General features: G+C 40.1%; 1 protein-coding gene across 4 annotated transcripts in view; it reads left to right on the forward strand.

The window, feature by feature from the left end:
* LOC106084722 (cytokine-like nuclear factor N-PAC) overlaps positions 1-16,982 on the forward strand; it is a 62,793-nt gene that overhangs the window by 42,550 nt on the left and 3,261 nt on the right. For 2 of the 4 annotated variants that reach the window (XM_013248615.2, XM_013248613.2), the window contains exons 3-7: positions 8,018-8,100; positions 8,173-9,079; positions 9,152-9,419; positions 9,940-10,029; positions 10,101-10,190. In XM_013248615.2, the coding sequence (XP_013104069.1) occupies positions 8,018-8,100; positions 8,173-9,079; positions 9,152-9,419; positions 9,940-10,029; positions 10,101-10,190 (1,438 nt within the window). The remainder of the gene's footprint in view (positions 1-8,017; positions 8,101-8,172; positions 9,080-9,151; positions 9,420-9,939; positions 10,030-10,100; positions 10,191-16,982) is intronic. The other 2 variants (XM_013248616.2, XM_013248614.2) reach the window with 1 other exon arrangement.

The following is a 16,982-nucleotide window of genomic DNA, read 5'->3' on the forward strand; positions in this document are numbered from 1 at the left end:
ACCGTGCTCCACCGAAATTTTGTTTTTCCAGCTCTGTCCCGGACTTGCGCCACACTATTTGTCGAACTTTAATGCCAAAAATACAGAATTTTCTCTCGTCGGAGAAAATAATTTCTTTCCAGAATTCAGTAGGCTTATTGATGAAAGTATTAGCGAATGCAATCCGCTTTTGTCTGTTTATGACTGAAATATACGGTTTCTTCGAGCAACTCTTCCATTTCCATGAAATCCAGCTCTATGTAATATTTTTCTGGCAGTTTCGGCACAGATGCTTTTTTTAAACATTGTTTAATATTTTCAACAATTTTGGTTGATGTTAAACGAGGGTTGTTGCTTGCCATATTAATCACTTTGCGCTCTTCTCTAACGGATAATTTTTTTGGACGCCCAGGCCGAAGCTTTGATGTTATAATGCTGGTTTCTTTGTAATTATTAACTAGGCGCTGGATAGAAGAATACGTTCTTCCAACTGTTTCACCAATATTTCTAAAGCTTTGTCCTTTCCACAGTTTAATAATTATTTTTCTTTCAGATATGCATATTTCCTTTCCTTTAGTTTCCATGTTTCCAAATTTATAAATTAAAAAAAAAAACACGTGTAACTATCACTTGTTATGATAATGAACTGAAACTGATCAAAAATAAGAACAAGCTTCATAAAAAGCAACGGTACTTTCGAAGTAAACAAAGAACGCAGACATTTTGGTTGTCATAATTTCTTCTTATGAGACAAAAGTACAGTTAGAACAAAAAAGTAAAAGCAAACTTGTATTTTTGTTTTTTTTCTAATTTAAGAAATATAAAGAAACAACATATACAACATATACAACAAAATTTAACTTTATTTTTTTATGTTGTTTTTTAATCATTAAAAAAGAAATTGTCACATGAACGCAGACTTTATGAACTATGTGTATATGTTATATTTTTACCAATAAAATTTGATATGTTATAATCACAAGATTAAAAATCTTGTGTGTGAAACTTAAAAAAAATGGTTTCGATGCTGTTGAGAAACAAAATTGTAGCCACATACTGTCATGTGGGGGTAGCAATCTTTGGCAAGCTTCCAATGAGGAACAAGCTCGTTCCGATGCAGTTGTTAAATTGCAATATTTTTCATATTTATTGTTTGAGCATGTAATATTTTTTACAGGTTGATCGAAAGGAAAATAAGAAACAACAAACTTCAAAAAAAAATTAAAGTTCCGAATTGAACAACTTTATTGAATTGCTTGTTTCTTACGAAAAAGACTAATGTTATATGCAAAACCAAAAATGCAACTGCATTCATGTATAAAAAAGGCTTCATGTACAAAAAATGTTTATGTACTTGCATTCACACACAAAAGTGCATCCCCAGTCTATTAGCACAGACAGTGGCTAGACAGCAACCAGACAGAGATGCGCAAGAGTATGTGTGAAAGTGCATGCATGCAATTCGATTGGCACGCAGGTAATATATTTGAGTAGTTGCACAAAAGCAATAACAATGCAGACAATTTTTGGGTAACAACAGCAGCGGAACAGGGCCGGACTTGCGGTTAACATTTATTATATATTTACTAATAGTATATAATCAATAAATTTGGAAGAAAGGCAGTATGGCAATCGGTATTATTGGGTTGCCCAAAAAGTAATTGCGGATTTTTTAAAAGAAAGTAAATGCATTTTTAATAAAACTTAGAATGAACTTTAATCAAATATACTTTTTTTTTACACTTTTTCTAAAGCAAGCTAAAAGTAACAGCTAATAACTGACAGAAGAAAGAATGCAATTACAGAGTCACAAGCTGTGAAAAAATTTGTCAACGCCAAATATATGAAAAATCCGCAATTACTTTTTGGGCAACCCAATATTACGGGTCACTTTGTACTAGGGGTGCACATATGCAGAATAGGTGCGGCAAATGACAGCTTGTTTAAACGATTCCTAATTCAATGCCTAAATTTCGCGGCTAAAGTATCTGTTATTGTCGTAGCCACTTTTATATGCAGAGTTGGCGATCCTCCTCAAGCTCTTACAATAGAAAAGGTCGTTCCGGCCCATACGGCCGAGCACCGCGAGAACATGATGGCCATTGGTGATTTAATGACGCCAATAACTCGCCCTATCATCGAGTATCATAGCCACTCAATATTTTATCCGATGCGTCGGCCGCTCACAGAGACTCCACTAGATATCGTTGATTGCCCGCGACTGTAGCTACAACAGCTTTGTATACAGCATAGCACTATCCGCAACTTGTGGACGCGCTCCCCAGTAAGCCCCCAGATAAGCATCTCCGGATGACGAAAAACACCACACAGATTCAAGCTCAAACTTCCAGTTTGCGTGGTACTCATAGTTATCCCGTGCCGGGGATAACAGACTCTGGTACTAGGTTGCGGAATGGATGTCATAGAATGGAAATTAACTAAGGATTTTTTGAGCAGCACTGAATTTCTGACATTTTATTTTCACTTATTTTTTTACATTTTTTGTTTTTCTCTATTTTTTTATATATTATTTTATGTTGTTTTTTATTTTTTCTCTATTATTTTTATATATATTTTTTGTTTTATTTTATTTGAATTTTTATTATTTATTTTTTTGGTTTGTTATTACTTTTTTTTCTAATTTTAAATTTAATTTTGTTTATTTTATATTTTTCGTGTTATTTGTTTTCATATTATCTTACTTTATTTTTTTTTTAATTTTATTTTATTTTTTTATATATATTATTTTTTTTTATATATATTTCTTTTAATTTTTATATATTTCTTTTTTTATTTTTATGATTATTTTATAGTTTAAATACAAAATACCAACGCACGGCCCTTGAAGCCATCACACCTTATATAGTTAAAAAGTGTTCTAACCAAAGACGAAACGCGTCCCATAGTTGTTGTTGTTGTTGTAGCAGTTTATTGTGTACTATCTTTCGTCTGCTTGATTCTGTTGAGTGTCAAGACCCAGGAACTCCGCGACTAAGATGGGGTGCGTCCACAGGGATCTGGGTCTGAGTCGAGTGGGTCTGGCCGGGCAGTTAAACAGGTGACGTGTATCGTGCGGTCCCTGGTTACAGTCGGGACATACATCTTGCACGTCGGCATCAATCCTAGCTCTGTGGGAATTGAGGCGGCTGCATCTGCCGGAACGTAATTGAGCCAGAATCACTCTGGTTTGCCGGGGGAGGTCGATTTCTTCGGGTGCAATGGGTGGCGGTCGTTCTCCAAGGACTACATTCACCCGGTAGCCAGTTAACGCGTCTGCTACCGTGTCTGCATGAATGTTGTTCAGACCCGCTTGATCTAGAGGTTCTCTCTTGTAGCGCTGGACCTCACGCTCTAGATCATGTAGATCTACCTTAAGGCTTCTGGGCGGTGGGTATCTATCCACAAGATGATGATTTGGATGATTTCTGCGATAACAGCCCAAAAGGTATTGCTTAGACAGCATGTAGTTATGTCTTCGCACTGGTAGGATCTTTGTCTCCTGGTGGAGGTGGTCCACATGAGAACTAAGGAGGCAGCCCGTCGCAGTTCGGAGGGCGGCATTCTGACAGAACTGAATATTATTCCACTGCGTGTCACAAAGCTGACGTGACCACACTGGCGCTGCATAACTTACCACAGACCGGCCAATTGCTTTGTACGTGGTCAACAAGGTTTCTTTGTCTGCACCCCAAGTGCTGCCAGCGAGTGACTTGAGGACCTTGTTTCTACTTTTGACTTTATTGCAGATTGCTGTGGCATGTGGGGAGAAAGTGTAGGAGCTGTCAAATGTGACGCCAAGTATTTTGGGACACTTGATGGTCGGAATCAATTCTCCATCGACCATCACAGTCAGCTCAGAATTCACCTCACGCGTATTTGTAGTGAACAGTGTGGCTGAAGATTTGGTGGCGGATATCTTCAGATTTCTTGCAGCGAAATATGAGACAAGCTCGTTGAGGTAGACGTTCAACCTATCGCAGATGTCATCAATGGGTGGGGGGCCTGATGCCAAGATCGTACAGTCGTCCGCATATGATACGATCTCTATGCCGTCTGGAGGAGGTGGGATGGAGGAAAGGTAGAGGTTAAACAGAGCCGGAGATATCACCCCGCCTTGGGGAACTCCCTGTTTCACTCTACGGTGTTTTGACTTCGTATCCCTAAATTCCACAAATGACTGGCGGCCACACAGATAATTCGCGACCCAACGTTTAAGGCCTGGCTGGAGGGACGTGTTGGCGATGTCCTCAAATAATTTGGCATGGCTGACCGTGTCGAATGCCTTCGATAGGTCCAATGCCACGAGGACCGTCCTATCACATGGCCTGGGTTGATTGAAGCCACGGCAAATGTGTGTGGTGATGGCATGCAAAGCTGTTGTTGTGCTGTGCAATCTCCGAAATCCGTGTTGATGCTCGGCGAATGGAAATTCTCCTACGAGGCTCGGGAGGAGTAATGCCTCAAGCGTCTTAGCCACTGGTGAGAGAAGGGAGATCGGTCTGTACGACTCCCCCAAACTCGGGTCTTTACCAGGCTTCAGTAGCGGGATCACTCTGCCCATTTTCCAGACATCGGGAACTATAAGAGTGTTCAATGACAGGTTAAGGACAGTGGTAAGGTACTCAACTCCAGGTAAATCCAGATTCTTCAGCATCAATGTAGAGATTCCGTCGGGGCCCAACGCCTTGGAAGATTTGGCGCCACGGATGACATTCGTAACTTCGCCCACGGTAAATTGTGATGGCTGTTCATCGGCTCGGAGACCACGAATACGGCGAATGGCTCTCCTCCTTGCCCTGTCTCTCTCGGGATGCACGATAAATTGACGGTTGAACAACCTGGCGCATCTCTTCGGATCAGTCACGGTTAACTCGCCAAAAGTGACTGAGGTCCTGTCGTCCCGTCTACCGGGGTTCGAGAGAGACTTAACAGTGGCCCACAATTTGCCTGCACCGGTGCCTAAGTTACATTGCTCCAAGTGTTCCAGCCACAAATTCCGCTTATGTTCGTTGACTACCCTGTTTATTTCCAGACTCAGCTCGCTGATTCTGGGGTTAGCGGGGTCCATAGCACGAATCCCATCACGCTCGTCTGCGAGTACCACTGCTTGCGCCGGGAAATTGGGTCGCACTTGCGGTATTCGACCGGCTGGTATAAAGCGAGCGGCTGCTGCGTTGATGATGTCTCGGAATTTCCTCTCGGCCACAAGCACATCAGAGGGGGGTGGCAGTTCATTGAAGCGGCGATTGGTATACTCTCTGAAGCCAGTCCAATTGGCCTTCTTATAGTTGATGAACGTTCGGCGCTCAGAGGTTATGAAGTCGGGTGGTCGGTCGATGGTGAGGATTATGGGGAGGTGGTCTGACCCCAAAGAGATGACGGCTTGCCAGGATACGTCACTCAGGAGATCAGGGGATGCGATTGAGATGTCTGGCGAGCTGCTGCACCTCCTCGTAATCCTAGTGGGGGCATCCCCATTCACCGTGCAAAACGTGGAGCTATCTATCTGCTCTGCCAAAGCTATGCCACGCTGGTCGTTGCCTAGGGGAGAATGCCATGACGAGTGATGTGCATTGAAATCCCCCAGAACCAGACGACTATGGCCAGATAGCAACCCACTTATGTCGGGGCTGTAGGCCTGGCCATTAATCGGGACACAGCTGCCAACCGGCGGTATATACACGTTGTATATCTCTATCTCGGCAGTACCAGACTTGACTGCTACCCCCATACATTCCATGTATGGGTCACTAGCGTCAAGCGCAGGCGAGATAGGTCTATACTGCACGGAATGGTGTATAACGAAGGCCAATCCCCCACCTCCATTCCTTGAGCGATCCTTACGTAGCACATTGTAGCCGTGACAACTGTGCAAGCTGCAGGTGTTAGTCAGCTTTGTCTCCTGGATCGCTGCGACCGATATGCTCTTCCGACTCATAAAATCCACAATCTCATCAATCTTGCCTCGCAGTCCATTGCAGTTTAACTGCAGGAACGATACATTTCCCGACACTGGCCTGGCAATAGTAGGGCTAGGGTGCTGTCTTTGCATAAGTTGCCGTACGGGAGAGGTCGGGGGGGTCACATAGTCCGACGACGAGGACGCCGAAGGCGACGACGGCGACGCTTGTGACCCACTGCTGGCTGTGTTCGCACAGCACCTAGCGACATAGCCAGTATGACTATACTCCCGTAGCGAAGTTAGGCCAGAGCAAGAACGGAAATGTACCCACTCCAAGCACCTGTTACACCTCACCGACACTGACCGATGATGAAGGCGGTTCTGGCAAACGGAACAGAACCAGGGTCCGGGGTTCTTTTCAATCCCGGCACGGACCAAAAGCATACGGAGAAGGCACTCCGGGATGTGCCTCTCCCATGACGAAAAAAGACGAACACGTACACTGAGGCGGCAGCCCTTGCCGATGAAGATTCCATCGGGTCAATCCGGTACGTACAACCGGCTGCCATGGGATCCCATAGTGGTTGGTGTTTGTTGCTACCTTTGGCTTTCCTTTTCCATTTGTATCTTCGATCATTCAGCTCGTATCGAAAGAGAAACAAACAATAATTTTTTCTATTTTTGTATTTTTTTTTATTTATATTATATATATATATATATATATATGTGTAAATTTTTTTTTCTTCATTTTTATATATATATTTTTTTTTCATTTTTATATATATATATTTTTTTCATTTTTATATATATTTTTTTATTTTTATATATTTTTTTCATTTTTGCAATTTTTTATTTTAATAATTTTTTTATATTATTATTATTTTTTATTTAATATTTGATTTATTTTATTTTCCTTTTATTCATTTTTTCATAAGTTTTTTTATTTACTTTTTTATATATATTTTTATTTATTTTTCTATTAATTTTTTTTTTAATTTTTTATTTTTTTTTCAATTTTTTATTTTTTTAATTTTTATTTGTTTTTCTAATTTTTATTTGTTTTTTTTAATTTTTATTTGTTTTTTTAATTTTTATTTTTTATTTTTTTTTTTAATTTTTATTTTTTTTTTAATTTTATTATTTTTTTAATTTTTACTTTTTATTTTTATGTTATTTTTTTTTTTAATTTTTACTTTTTATTTTTATATTATTTTTTTTTTAATTTTTACTTTTTATTTTTATATTATTTTTTTTTTAATTTTTACTTTTTATTTTTTTTTTTTGTTTTTTTTTTTAATTTTTTTTTTTTTTTTAAATTTATTTTTATTTCTTTTAATTTATTGGGTTGCCCAAAAAGTAATTGCGGATTTTTCATATTGTCGGCGTTGACAAATTTTTTCACAGCTTGTGACTCTGTAATTGCATTCTTTCTTCTGTCAGTTATCAGCTGTTACTTTTAGCTTGCTTTAGAAAAAAAGTGTAAAAAAAGTATATTTGATTAAAGTTCATTCTAAGTTTTATTAAAAATGCATTTACTTTCTTTTAAAAAATCCGCAATTACTTTTTGGGCAACCCAATACATATTTTTTATTACTATATGTGTACACATATATTTTATGTATAAAGCCAGAAGATACCACAACACCAACCATAGTATGACACTTTTCCATTATTTGTGGAAATCTCATCTGATACTTTTAGTTTTAGATTTTCTGTTTTAATATTTCCAAATACAAGTAACTGCAAAGTGCAATAGTGTGTGTGTGTGTATTTGCCCTCCGCTTGTCTAAGATGTATGCTAGCTCTGTGGCATGAGACGATGTTAAGTTATAAGGAATAAATGATCCAAGCTCTTCGACTGTTGTTCCGCCGGTGAAAATTTTACTGGTCCTGGGGACGATTTAATTATCTATGTTGATATTCTCGGCGGGATTTGAAAAGAAAACATTCGGCGCTATAGGCAACAGTATTTACTTTATGGCATTAATAGGGAAAAAACTCAATTTATGCATTTCGAATGAAATCTTTTTTACATAAGGATGTAGTATTTATTTATAATTAATTTTTTAGTGTTTTAATTTGTTTACTCGTATGCTATTCTAACATCTGTGTATATTTTTCTCTTTCAATTTTCAGATTGTAGAGCCTCCAATAGAGCTACTGTCAAATGCACACAAATCCAATTCAAAATGTGTGTTCTTTTTTGGATCGCGTAATTTGTAAGCATACATATTTGTTTTCTATTCATCTTTGGATAATCTATAATTTAAATGCTCAATTCTATATTGTAGTGCTTGGATTGAAAGCGCCAACTTAAAACCCTTCGAAGGGCCATGGAAAGATCAACTATCCAAATTAAACAAACCGGCATCGTTCCGCCAGGCAATGGAGGACATTACAAAGCACATAGACGATCCAACCGAAATCGATGGAATCGTTAGCAAAAGTACTGGCATACGAAGCCAACCCACAGAAGCTGATTTTGATAAAATTCGCGATGGTTTTAATACTGAAGATGAGAACACCATTGACACACATGCAAATAATCTGGACAACAATGGAGAAATTCATTCCGACATTGAGGGCGCAATTGGCGGTGTGGTAACAGTGACCAAGACACCTGTTAAAAGAGTGCCAAAAGCTAAAGCTTCCACTGCACCGAGTACTAAATCCAAATCCACCATATCGAAGGCAGCAACGAAACGTAGAGTCTCGCAAACGCCGGCAACCGCAAAACGTAGACGTAACGATAACACACCGCCACATATCACCAATGATTACATAGAGGAGCATGCCTCTCCTAGACGTAGAATTATCACAGAAGCCTTGGCCCACATTGGTGGTCATGCGAGTCCGCCCCGTCGTAATAATAATTCAATAGCTTTGCTGGAACGTCCACATGTGAGGGTGCCAGAAACTCAGACAATCGATATGAGTACGCGTTCACAGACATTGGCCGAACGTGATATTGTACCTTCAGATTTGACATTTGGCTTCCTAGGTTTGGGCATTATGGGATCTACCATTGTTAAAGACTTGATATGTACTGGACACAAAGTTGTGGTGTGGAATCGTACAATGTCTAAATGCGAGCCATTTAGAGAGGCGGGGGCCGATGTCAAAGACACACCTGAAGATGTGGTCAATGCAGCGGATATTATCTTCTGTTGTGTCTCCGATCCAAAAGCTTCGAAAGATGTAAGTAGTCAAATGATAACTATCAAAAAAAAAGTTGTTGTTGCTAAATTCTTTTTTAAAATTACTTTCTAGTTGGTGTTTGGCAACTGCGGTGTCTTACGTGCTGATTTATGCAATAAAGCCTATGTTGAGATGTCAACAATAGATCCGGAAACATCACAGGACATTGCCGAGGGTATTACGCAAAGCAATGGCCGCTATTTGGAGGTACAAATTCATGGCACCCGCGAAGAAGCAGAAAACGGCATGCTCATCATTTTGGCCGGTGGTGATCGAACAGTGTTCGATGAATGTCAGTCCTGCTTCAAAACAATTGCCAAAAATACATTCTTTTTGGGAGGTAAGTTTGTAAAGCTGAAATGTCGTTATACAGCACAAAAAATGAACAAAAGTTGGGGAGAGAGAAAAATATTAAACACAGACCACCTATTCAAATGTTTAATGAAAAATACAACAATTTTAGAAGCTTTGAAGACTGTTTCGACTTGTTCGGACATTCTTGTCCCTCTCTCTCGAGCCTTTGTTGAATTATTTCATGTTGCCAACACAATATTTGTCACAAAATAATTTTAACGTAATTGTGTTTTTTCTTCTTTCTTGTTGCATTTTGTCTGCCTACCACCTACCAACTTTTCTGGTTCTTTGGCCGGCTTCGTTTCCGATATTAATGCACTTCTATCACTATGCTTTATGTTATGTTGTGTACTTGTGATTGTTGTTAATATTATTTATTACAATTTATTGCTTAACATTTTCCTTTTTGCTTAATTTGCATTTTGTTCTTTTCTTTTTTTTTATTTTTTACATTCCTTTCCTGCTTTTATTGTTTAATTGTTTCACTACCCGTATCAATACTTTAGCAGATGTTGGTAATGCGTGCAAAGTAAACTTGATACTGCAAACCATATTGGGCGTAAGTTTAGTTGGTTTATCAGAGGCCTTGGCATTGGGTAAGTTCCATGGTTCCTTTCGTTTGGTCAAAGAGTCTGATTATTAATAAATTTTTGTTATCAATTTATAGCTGATCGTTTCTCAATTTCACTAAAGGATATTTTGGATATTTTCCAATTGACGTCAATGAAATCAGATTTATTGTTAGCTAAAGGAAGAGGTAAGTGCGATTACAAAACAAAAAACACCAAGTATTACCTCAGTGTTCGTGCTTAAAACGACAAAAAGACATTCGTGTATGGGATATACGGTACAATTGCCAAATTATTAGCTACCAAGGCACCTACCAAGAATTGCTGACGTCTGAATGGACTTCCAGCTTGATATTGCATAGCATAGCCAACGAATGCAGAATGGCGTACAATACACTTTACAACAACAACGTCATCTAGTATATGCAACTGCTTAACGGTGGACTTAAACAGCATTTATATGCAGATACGGTATCAAAAGCATTAAATAGCTACAAAGTGCATGACTTGTGACTCCCATAGCATAGATTGATGACGAGTATCATTTGGATCCAAATCAAAATAGTAATCAAAATAGTATGTAACAAATTATAGATAGAAGTTAAATAGTGCCGGAGATTCAATACCCTTTGAAGTGCTGGTACTTATTATCACTATACACAAGCAATATGTAATTCAACGTTTCAGTCTTGGGGGTAGAGGCGCCTTGGCCTTCGATATGTCAAGTGTCACAAGAAGCTTGACCTGATTGAGATCTTGGCTAATTTGTGTCGTCATGCCTCATGCAGATAGGGAATCGGAAATTTTCCAGACTTATCCGATGAAAGTAGCGTTTCAAAAACTACATGCCATTTTCCTTTATTTGAATCCCTATTTGGCTTCTTAAAAGAATTCACTTTTTCCATTTTTTTAAATTAGTTGAGGGAAAAAAGAAACCGAAGAAAACAAAAAGATCCAAAATCCTCACAAGACAAAATATGAAGAGATTGACCTCCCCCAGGAAACCACAACAGTTTCGGTTCAATTGCGTCTCGTCAAATGCAGCCGCCTCAACTCCCACTGAGCTAGGATTGATGCCAACGTACGAAATATGTGTCCCGATTGTGGCCTATGACCACACAACACCTGTTTAATTACCCAGCTAATCCTACTCGTCTCATACCCTGATCCCTTTAGTCGCCGAGTCTGGATCTAGATATTAGCAGAACTAAGCAGATAACAGATATAATACAACACACTGCTATAGGTTACGTTAGGTAAGAGTGGCAGTCCTTTACAGACACACATAGACAATTTTAAATCCATTGTGATAACACAGTAGCTACAGATTAAGGCGTTTGGCGGGAATCGAACCCACGCTACCAACTCGGCTACCGGGGCAACCCAACATACCGCGGGCAGGCGGACATGCATATTTCATTAAGGAACAGGGGCAAACTTCTCACATATCAATGAGCGCTATCCGATTCATTTTTAAGACCAATGGTGGGGCCTCCTTTTTATAGCCTAGTCCGAACGGCGTCCTACGCCCATTTGGGGAGAAGTCTTTATATGGCAAAGTACCTCACAAATGCCGCCAGCATTTGGAGCTGATAAGCACTGAATATTTTTCTGATTTTCTCGCTAGGATTTGAACTCAGACGTTCAGCGTCATAGGCAGATATGCTAACCTCTGCGCTACGGTTACCTGAGAGAAATTTTCATATGTGAGAACTTTATCCAGGCAGCCATTGTGTTCATCCCTAGAAGAGAGGGAAAGAAGTGTTAACACATAATCCCATCCCTTCCCTGCCAACGAAAACCCAGTAGAAGTTCGCCTCCCTCCGTGTCGAACGCGACGTAAAAGATTAGCAATTCGAGATCGTGAGTCCTCAGTCCCTGGATAAGTGACGTCCCGTTCCGTGAAACACTTGGTCACTAGACTTTAGCCAACCTGCAAACCTCGTCGCCAGAAAGGTTCCAACTAACAAAGAGCTCACACAGGGTGGGTTCACTGATTCAGTAACATGAGCTCGGGGCCCAGCAAAGCCTGACAGATTTCCCATCATTTGAATACTTCTGCATCTCCTTAGCAGTCTCAATATCACATGGCCTGAAGACAGAATCTTCAGCACCTGACTGTTCGTGCATACCGTAATAGTCTTGCTTCTATATCGTCTTTAGTGGTTTCCCTTATTTCAAGCTCAATGTAGACTCCTCCCACGGTAACCTCATCCAATTAAACCCGTCCGTGTATACAAAAGATCCTGGGAATGACGAGGTATTCCCTTTCAGGGAAAACTATGTTCAGCCCTTAAGCAAGGAAGGATTCAAGTGGAACATAATCCATATGGCCTGCCACCATGCCATACCCAACAAAACAAAAGAATGTCCATAGTTTGAGGAACTTCAGTATCCTGACTCTCTAAGACTGAGAGCGACCTTCATTGACGCACACCCCATAAAGTTTTAATGGCAAACAATCGTACATGGCATTTAGAGCCACTCTAGAAGTACTTCTCTTTGCTCCTGAACTGAGCACTGCAGAAAACCACAATCCAAAAAAATGCAGTATACTGTCCCCGGACTAAGTCCAAATCCCTTTCCTTTGTGTATTTGTCGTAGCCACATTTTTAAGTGGAGGTGGCGATTCTCCTTAAGCTACTGTAGGTGAGCAAGTTCGTTCCGGTCCAAAGGAGCAATCGCCGCGGGAACAGGGAGGTCATTGCTTATTTAAAGGCGCCAATAACCCGCCTTGTCATATCGACCATAATAGGCACTCAGTATTTGTGCCAGAGCCAATGCTGCCCGGACTCTCACTGCGACTCTCCGCTCGATACCGCGACTGCCGTTCCAGCTACTCCGTATGAAGCACTCCACTATCCGCAACCTGTGGACGCGTCCGGTAGCTCGCAGCTAAGCAGCTCGTGACAGTAATGAACACCACACAAATCGGATCTCAATGTTCCAGTGTGTGTTGTGCTCACTGATATCCCGTGTCAGGCTTTTCCTTTGTGTACAGGAGTAGAGCGCATTCAGTCTTATTTGATCCCTTTCCTCAACGTTTCTTCTAGCAAGGAAACCAGACTATTATAAAACAATAATACATACCGGGAAAATCTTAAAAGTATGATTAATTTGCCACCTGATAAAATAGACGACTCAAAGCTGATTACACAGAAAACTAAAAAGATTACATGCTTCCACCTACTCAGTAATTAGTGAGCTGTGCAATGGTAGAAGCATGCCTTCTTGAGACGAACATTGGTTCGTATCAGGGTTCCTTTTTACGAAAGAAAAGTAAAACCCAATTGGTTTCAGCTGCACAAAGACATTCAGTGATAAATGAAACAACCAAAATAAAAGTAGCGCAAAAACGTAAGAAAAACAAGTAAAAAGGCGTTAAGTTGGGACGGGCCGAACTTTGGATACCCACCACCTCGGGTATATATGTAAACCACCTTTCATCAAAATTCGGTGAAAATTTCATACCTTATGTCCCATATCAGTTATATCAAAATATGCTCCGATTTGGACCAAATACTAATAAGTACAGTAGCTATATCTAAAAATAAACCGATCTGAACTATATACCACACGGATGTCGAAAAGCCTAACATAAGTCACTGTGTCAAATTTCAGTGAAATCGGATTATAAATGCGCCTTTTATGGGTCCAAGACTTTAAATCGAGATATCGGTCTACATGGCAGCTATATCCAAGTCTGGACCAATTTGGGCCAAGTTGCATAAAAATGTCGAAGAGCCTCACACAAAGCATTGTCCCAAATGTCGGCGAAATCGGACAATAAATGCCTCTTTTATGGCCCCAAAACCTAAAACCGAGATATCGGTCTATATGGCAGCTATATCCAAATCTGGACCGATCTGTGCGATATTGCAGAAGTATGTCAAAGGGCTTAACTTAACTCACTATCCCAAATTTCGGCGACATCGGACAATAAATGAGCATTTTATGGGCCCAAAACCATAAATCAAGAACTCGGTCTATATGAGAGCTATATCAAAATCTGAACCGATCTGGACCAAATTGAAGAAAGATGTCGAAGGGCCTAACACAACTCACTGTCCCAAATTTCAGCAAAATCTGACAATAAATGTGGCACCATAAATCGGAGGATCGGTCTATATGGCAGCTATATCCAAATCTGGACCGATCTGAGCCAAATTAACGAAGGATGTCGATGGGCCTTACACAATTCACTGTCCCAAATTTCATCACAATCGGATCATAAATGTGGCTTTTGTGGGCCTAAGACCCTAAACCGGAGGATCGGTCTATATGGCAGCTATATCCAAATCTGAACCGATCTGGGCCAAATTTACGAAGGAAGTCGAAGGGCCTAACACAACTCACTGCCCCAAATTTCAGCAAAATCGGATAATACATGTGGCTTTTATGGGCCTAAGACCCTAAATCGGCGGATCGGTCTATATGGGGACTATATCAAGATATAGTCTGATCTAGCCCATCTTCGAATTTAACCTGCTTATGAACAAAAAAAAGAACTTGTGCAAAATTTCAGCTCAATATCTCTATTTTTACAAACTGTATCGTGATTTCAACAGACAGACGGAGGGACATGTCTAGATCGTCTAAGATTTTTACGCTGATCAAGAATATATATACTTTATAGGGTCGGAAATGGATATTTCGATGTGTTGCAAACGGAGTGACAAAATGAATATACCCCCATCCTTCGGTGGTGGGTACAATAATTCAGTTAGATGTTTGGTTTAGATTGTTATATTCTAGTGGTGATAAGGACGAATAAACAATGCAGATCGGTTCAGATTCATCAGCAGAGCTAAATACGAAAATGTCACTGGACACGACATCAATCAGTAAACAACCAAAATGTACATGGTCGGCCCCATGCCGTGAGCTTGGAGCTTTTAGCTCCGATCTGTGTGGTTTTCATCATTATTATGAGAAAGCTAAAGGTTACGGGGGGCGTCCACAGGTTGCGCATAGAGAAATTCTCCATGTCGTGTAGCTGCAATTGCAGTCGCGCACAATCAGCGGTATTGAGTGGAGAATCTTAGTGTGCGTCTGGGTGGCTATGATGCACAATATGACAAGGCGAGTTGTTGACGCCTTCATGTTCCGTCCGCGATCGGTCATACGGACCAGACCGAGCTTGCTCACTTAAAGAAGCTTGACGAAGATCACTACCTCCACATGCAAATATGTGGCTACAACAAAAACAACACCGTTGGCCCTATAAAGTACAAATATTTTTCACTTTTTCATCAAAACCAAGTACAAATTTTGTTAGGTTCTCCCGGCTTAAATATGTCACGTACCCACCACAGAAGGTTTGCATAAGTTTTTCAGATTTATTGACAATAAAAGACGAGAATTCTAGAATTGGTATATGAATATACATAGGTATGTTGTAGCAGTTTGTTGTGTTCTGTCTTTCGTCTGCTTGATTCTGTTGAGTGTCAAGTGTGTTGTACACTGAGGCGGCAGCCCTTGCCGATGAAGAACTTCATCGGGTCAATCCGGAACGTAGAGGCCTCTTAAAACGCAATGTTTCAAATTTCATTCAAATCGTATGAAAAATGCTAATTTTGTGTGCTCAATACTCTATGTCGAGAGATCCGTCTATATATGGCAGCTATATCCAAATATGATCCAATCTGGGCGATGTTCGGCTCAAAGATGTAGAGGTCAATCAAAACGCACTATTTCGAATTTCATTAAAATCGTATGAAAAATGCTCATGTTATGGGCTCAATACTCTATATCGAGAGATCGGTCTATATGGCAAATATATCCAAATATAGTCCGATCTGGACGATGTTCGGCACAAAGGTATAGAGGTCTATCAAAACGCACTGTTTCGAATTTCATTAAAATAGGATGAAAAATGCTCCTTTAATAGGCTCAATACTCTATATCGGAAGATCGGTCTATAAGGCAGCTATATCCAAATATGGTCCGATCGGGACGATGTTTGGCACAAAGGTGTAGAGATCTATCAAAACGCAGTTTAAAATTTCATCAAAATCGGATGAGAAATGCTTCATTTATAGGCTCAATACTCGGAAGATCGGTCTTTATGGGAGCTATATCCAAATCCGGGTATTTACCCAATTCACCGGGTAAACACCTTTTGAGTATTTACCCATCGCCCATCTCCAAGAAAAGGGAAAGAAGAAAAGGGAGTAGTGAAAAAACTCTCAGGGAATTGTTATTCAGAATCTTATATATAAAAATCAATTTGTGTTTGTTTGATTGTAGGTTTGTTTGTTTGTTTGTGTGTTCCTTATAGACTCAGAAACGGCTGAACCGATTTTCTTGAAATTTTCACAGATGGTGCACAATGACCCCGTGGTGAAAATAGGGTACTACATTTTTTGACCCTTCTCCTTACCCTAATTTTCAGAAACGCCAGATCTCGGAGATGGGTGGTGCGATTTAATTTGTATACTCTTACGTAGTACCCTAAAAATCAATATTTGGTACCTAAATTTCGGATTGGGTACCTAGAGGGGGCTGCCCCACCCTAAAACCTGTCAAACATATATTTAGACAATCACGACAATATGGGAATGAATGGTATTTAGGATAAGAAAACGTATCTGATATCCAATTGTCGGACCAAGTGCTAGGGGGACCACCCCAAGCCCCAAAACACCCCTAAATCGGACATATTTACCGACCATGGTAAAGGTATTTGCGAGTAGAATACGAATCTGAATCAACTCACTGAGTGGCCGCCCATCCCCCAAAACACTCCCCAAGCCGGTGATATTTGCCGACTATGGAAATATGGGGCTCAAATTAAAGGTATGTGGGAGTAGACCACGTATCTGATAGCAACATTAGGGGCCAACTGTCTAGCGGACGTCCCACCACCATAACAACCCCCAAATGGGTCGTATTTGCTCACCAAGACAATTTAGGTCTTAAAGAGAGTGGAACTAAATATTCATAGTTTTTAGGGCCAAGACCCCAAACCGGACATATTT

The sequence above is a fragment of the Stomoxys calcitrans genome, chromosome 3 (genome assembly GCF_963082655.1).
Source record: "Stomoxys calcitrans chromosome 3, idStoCalc2.1, whole genome shotgun sequence".
Lineage (NCBI taxonomy): Eukaryota > Metazoa > Arthropoda > Insecta > Diptera > Muscidae > Stomoxys > Stomoxys calcitrans.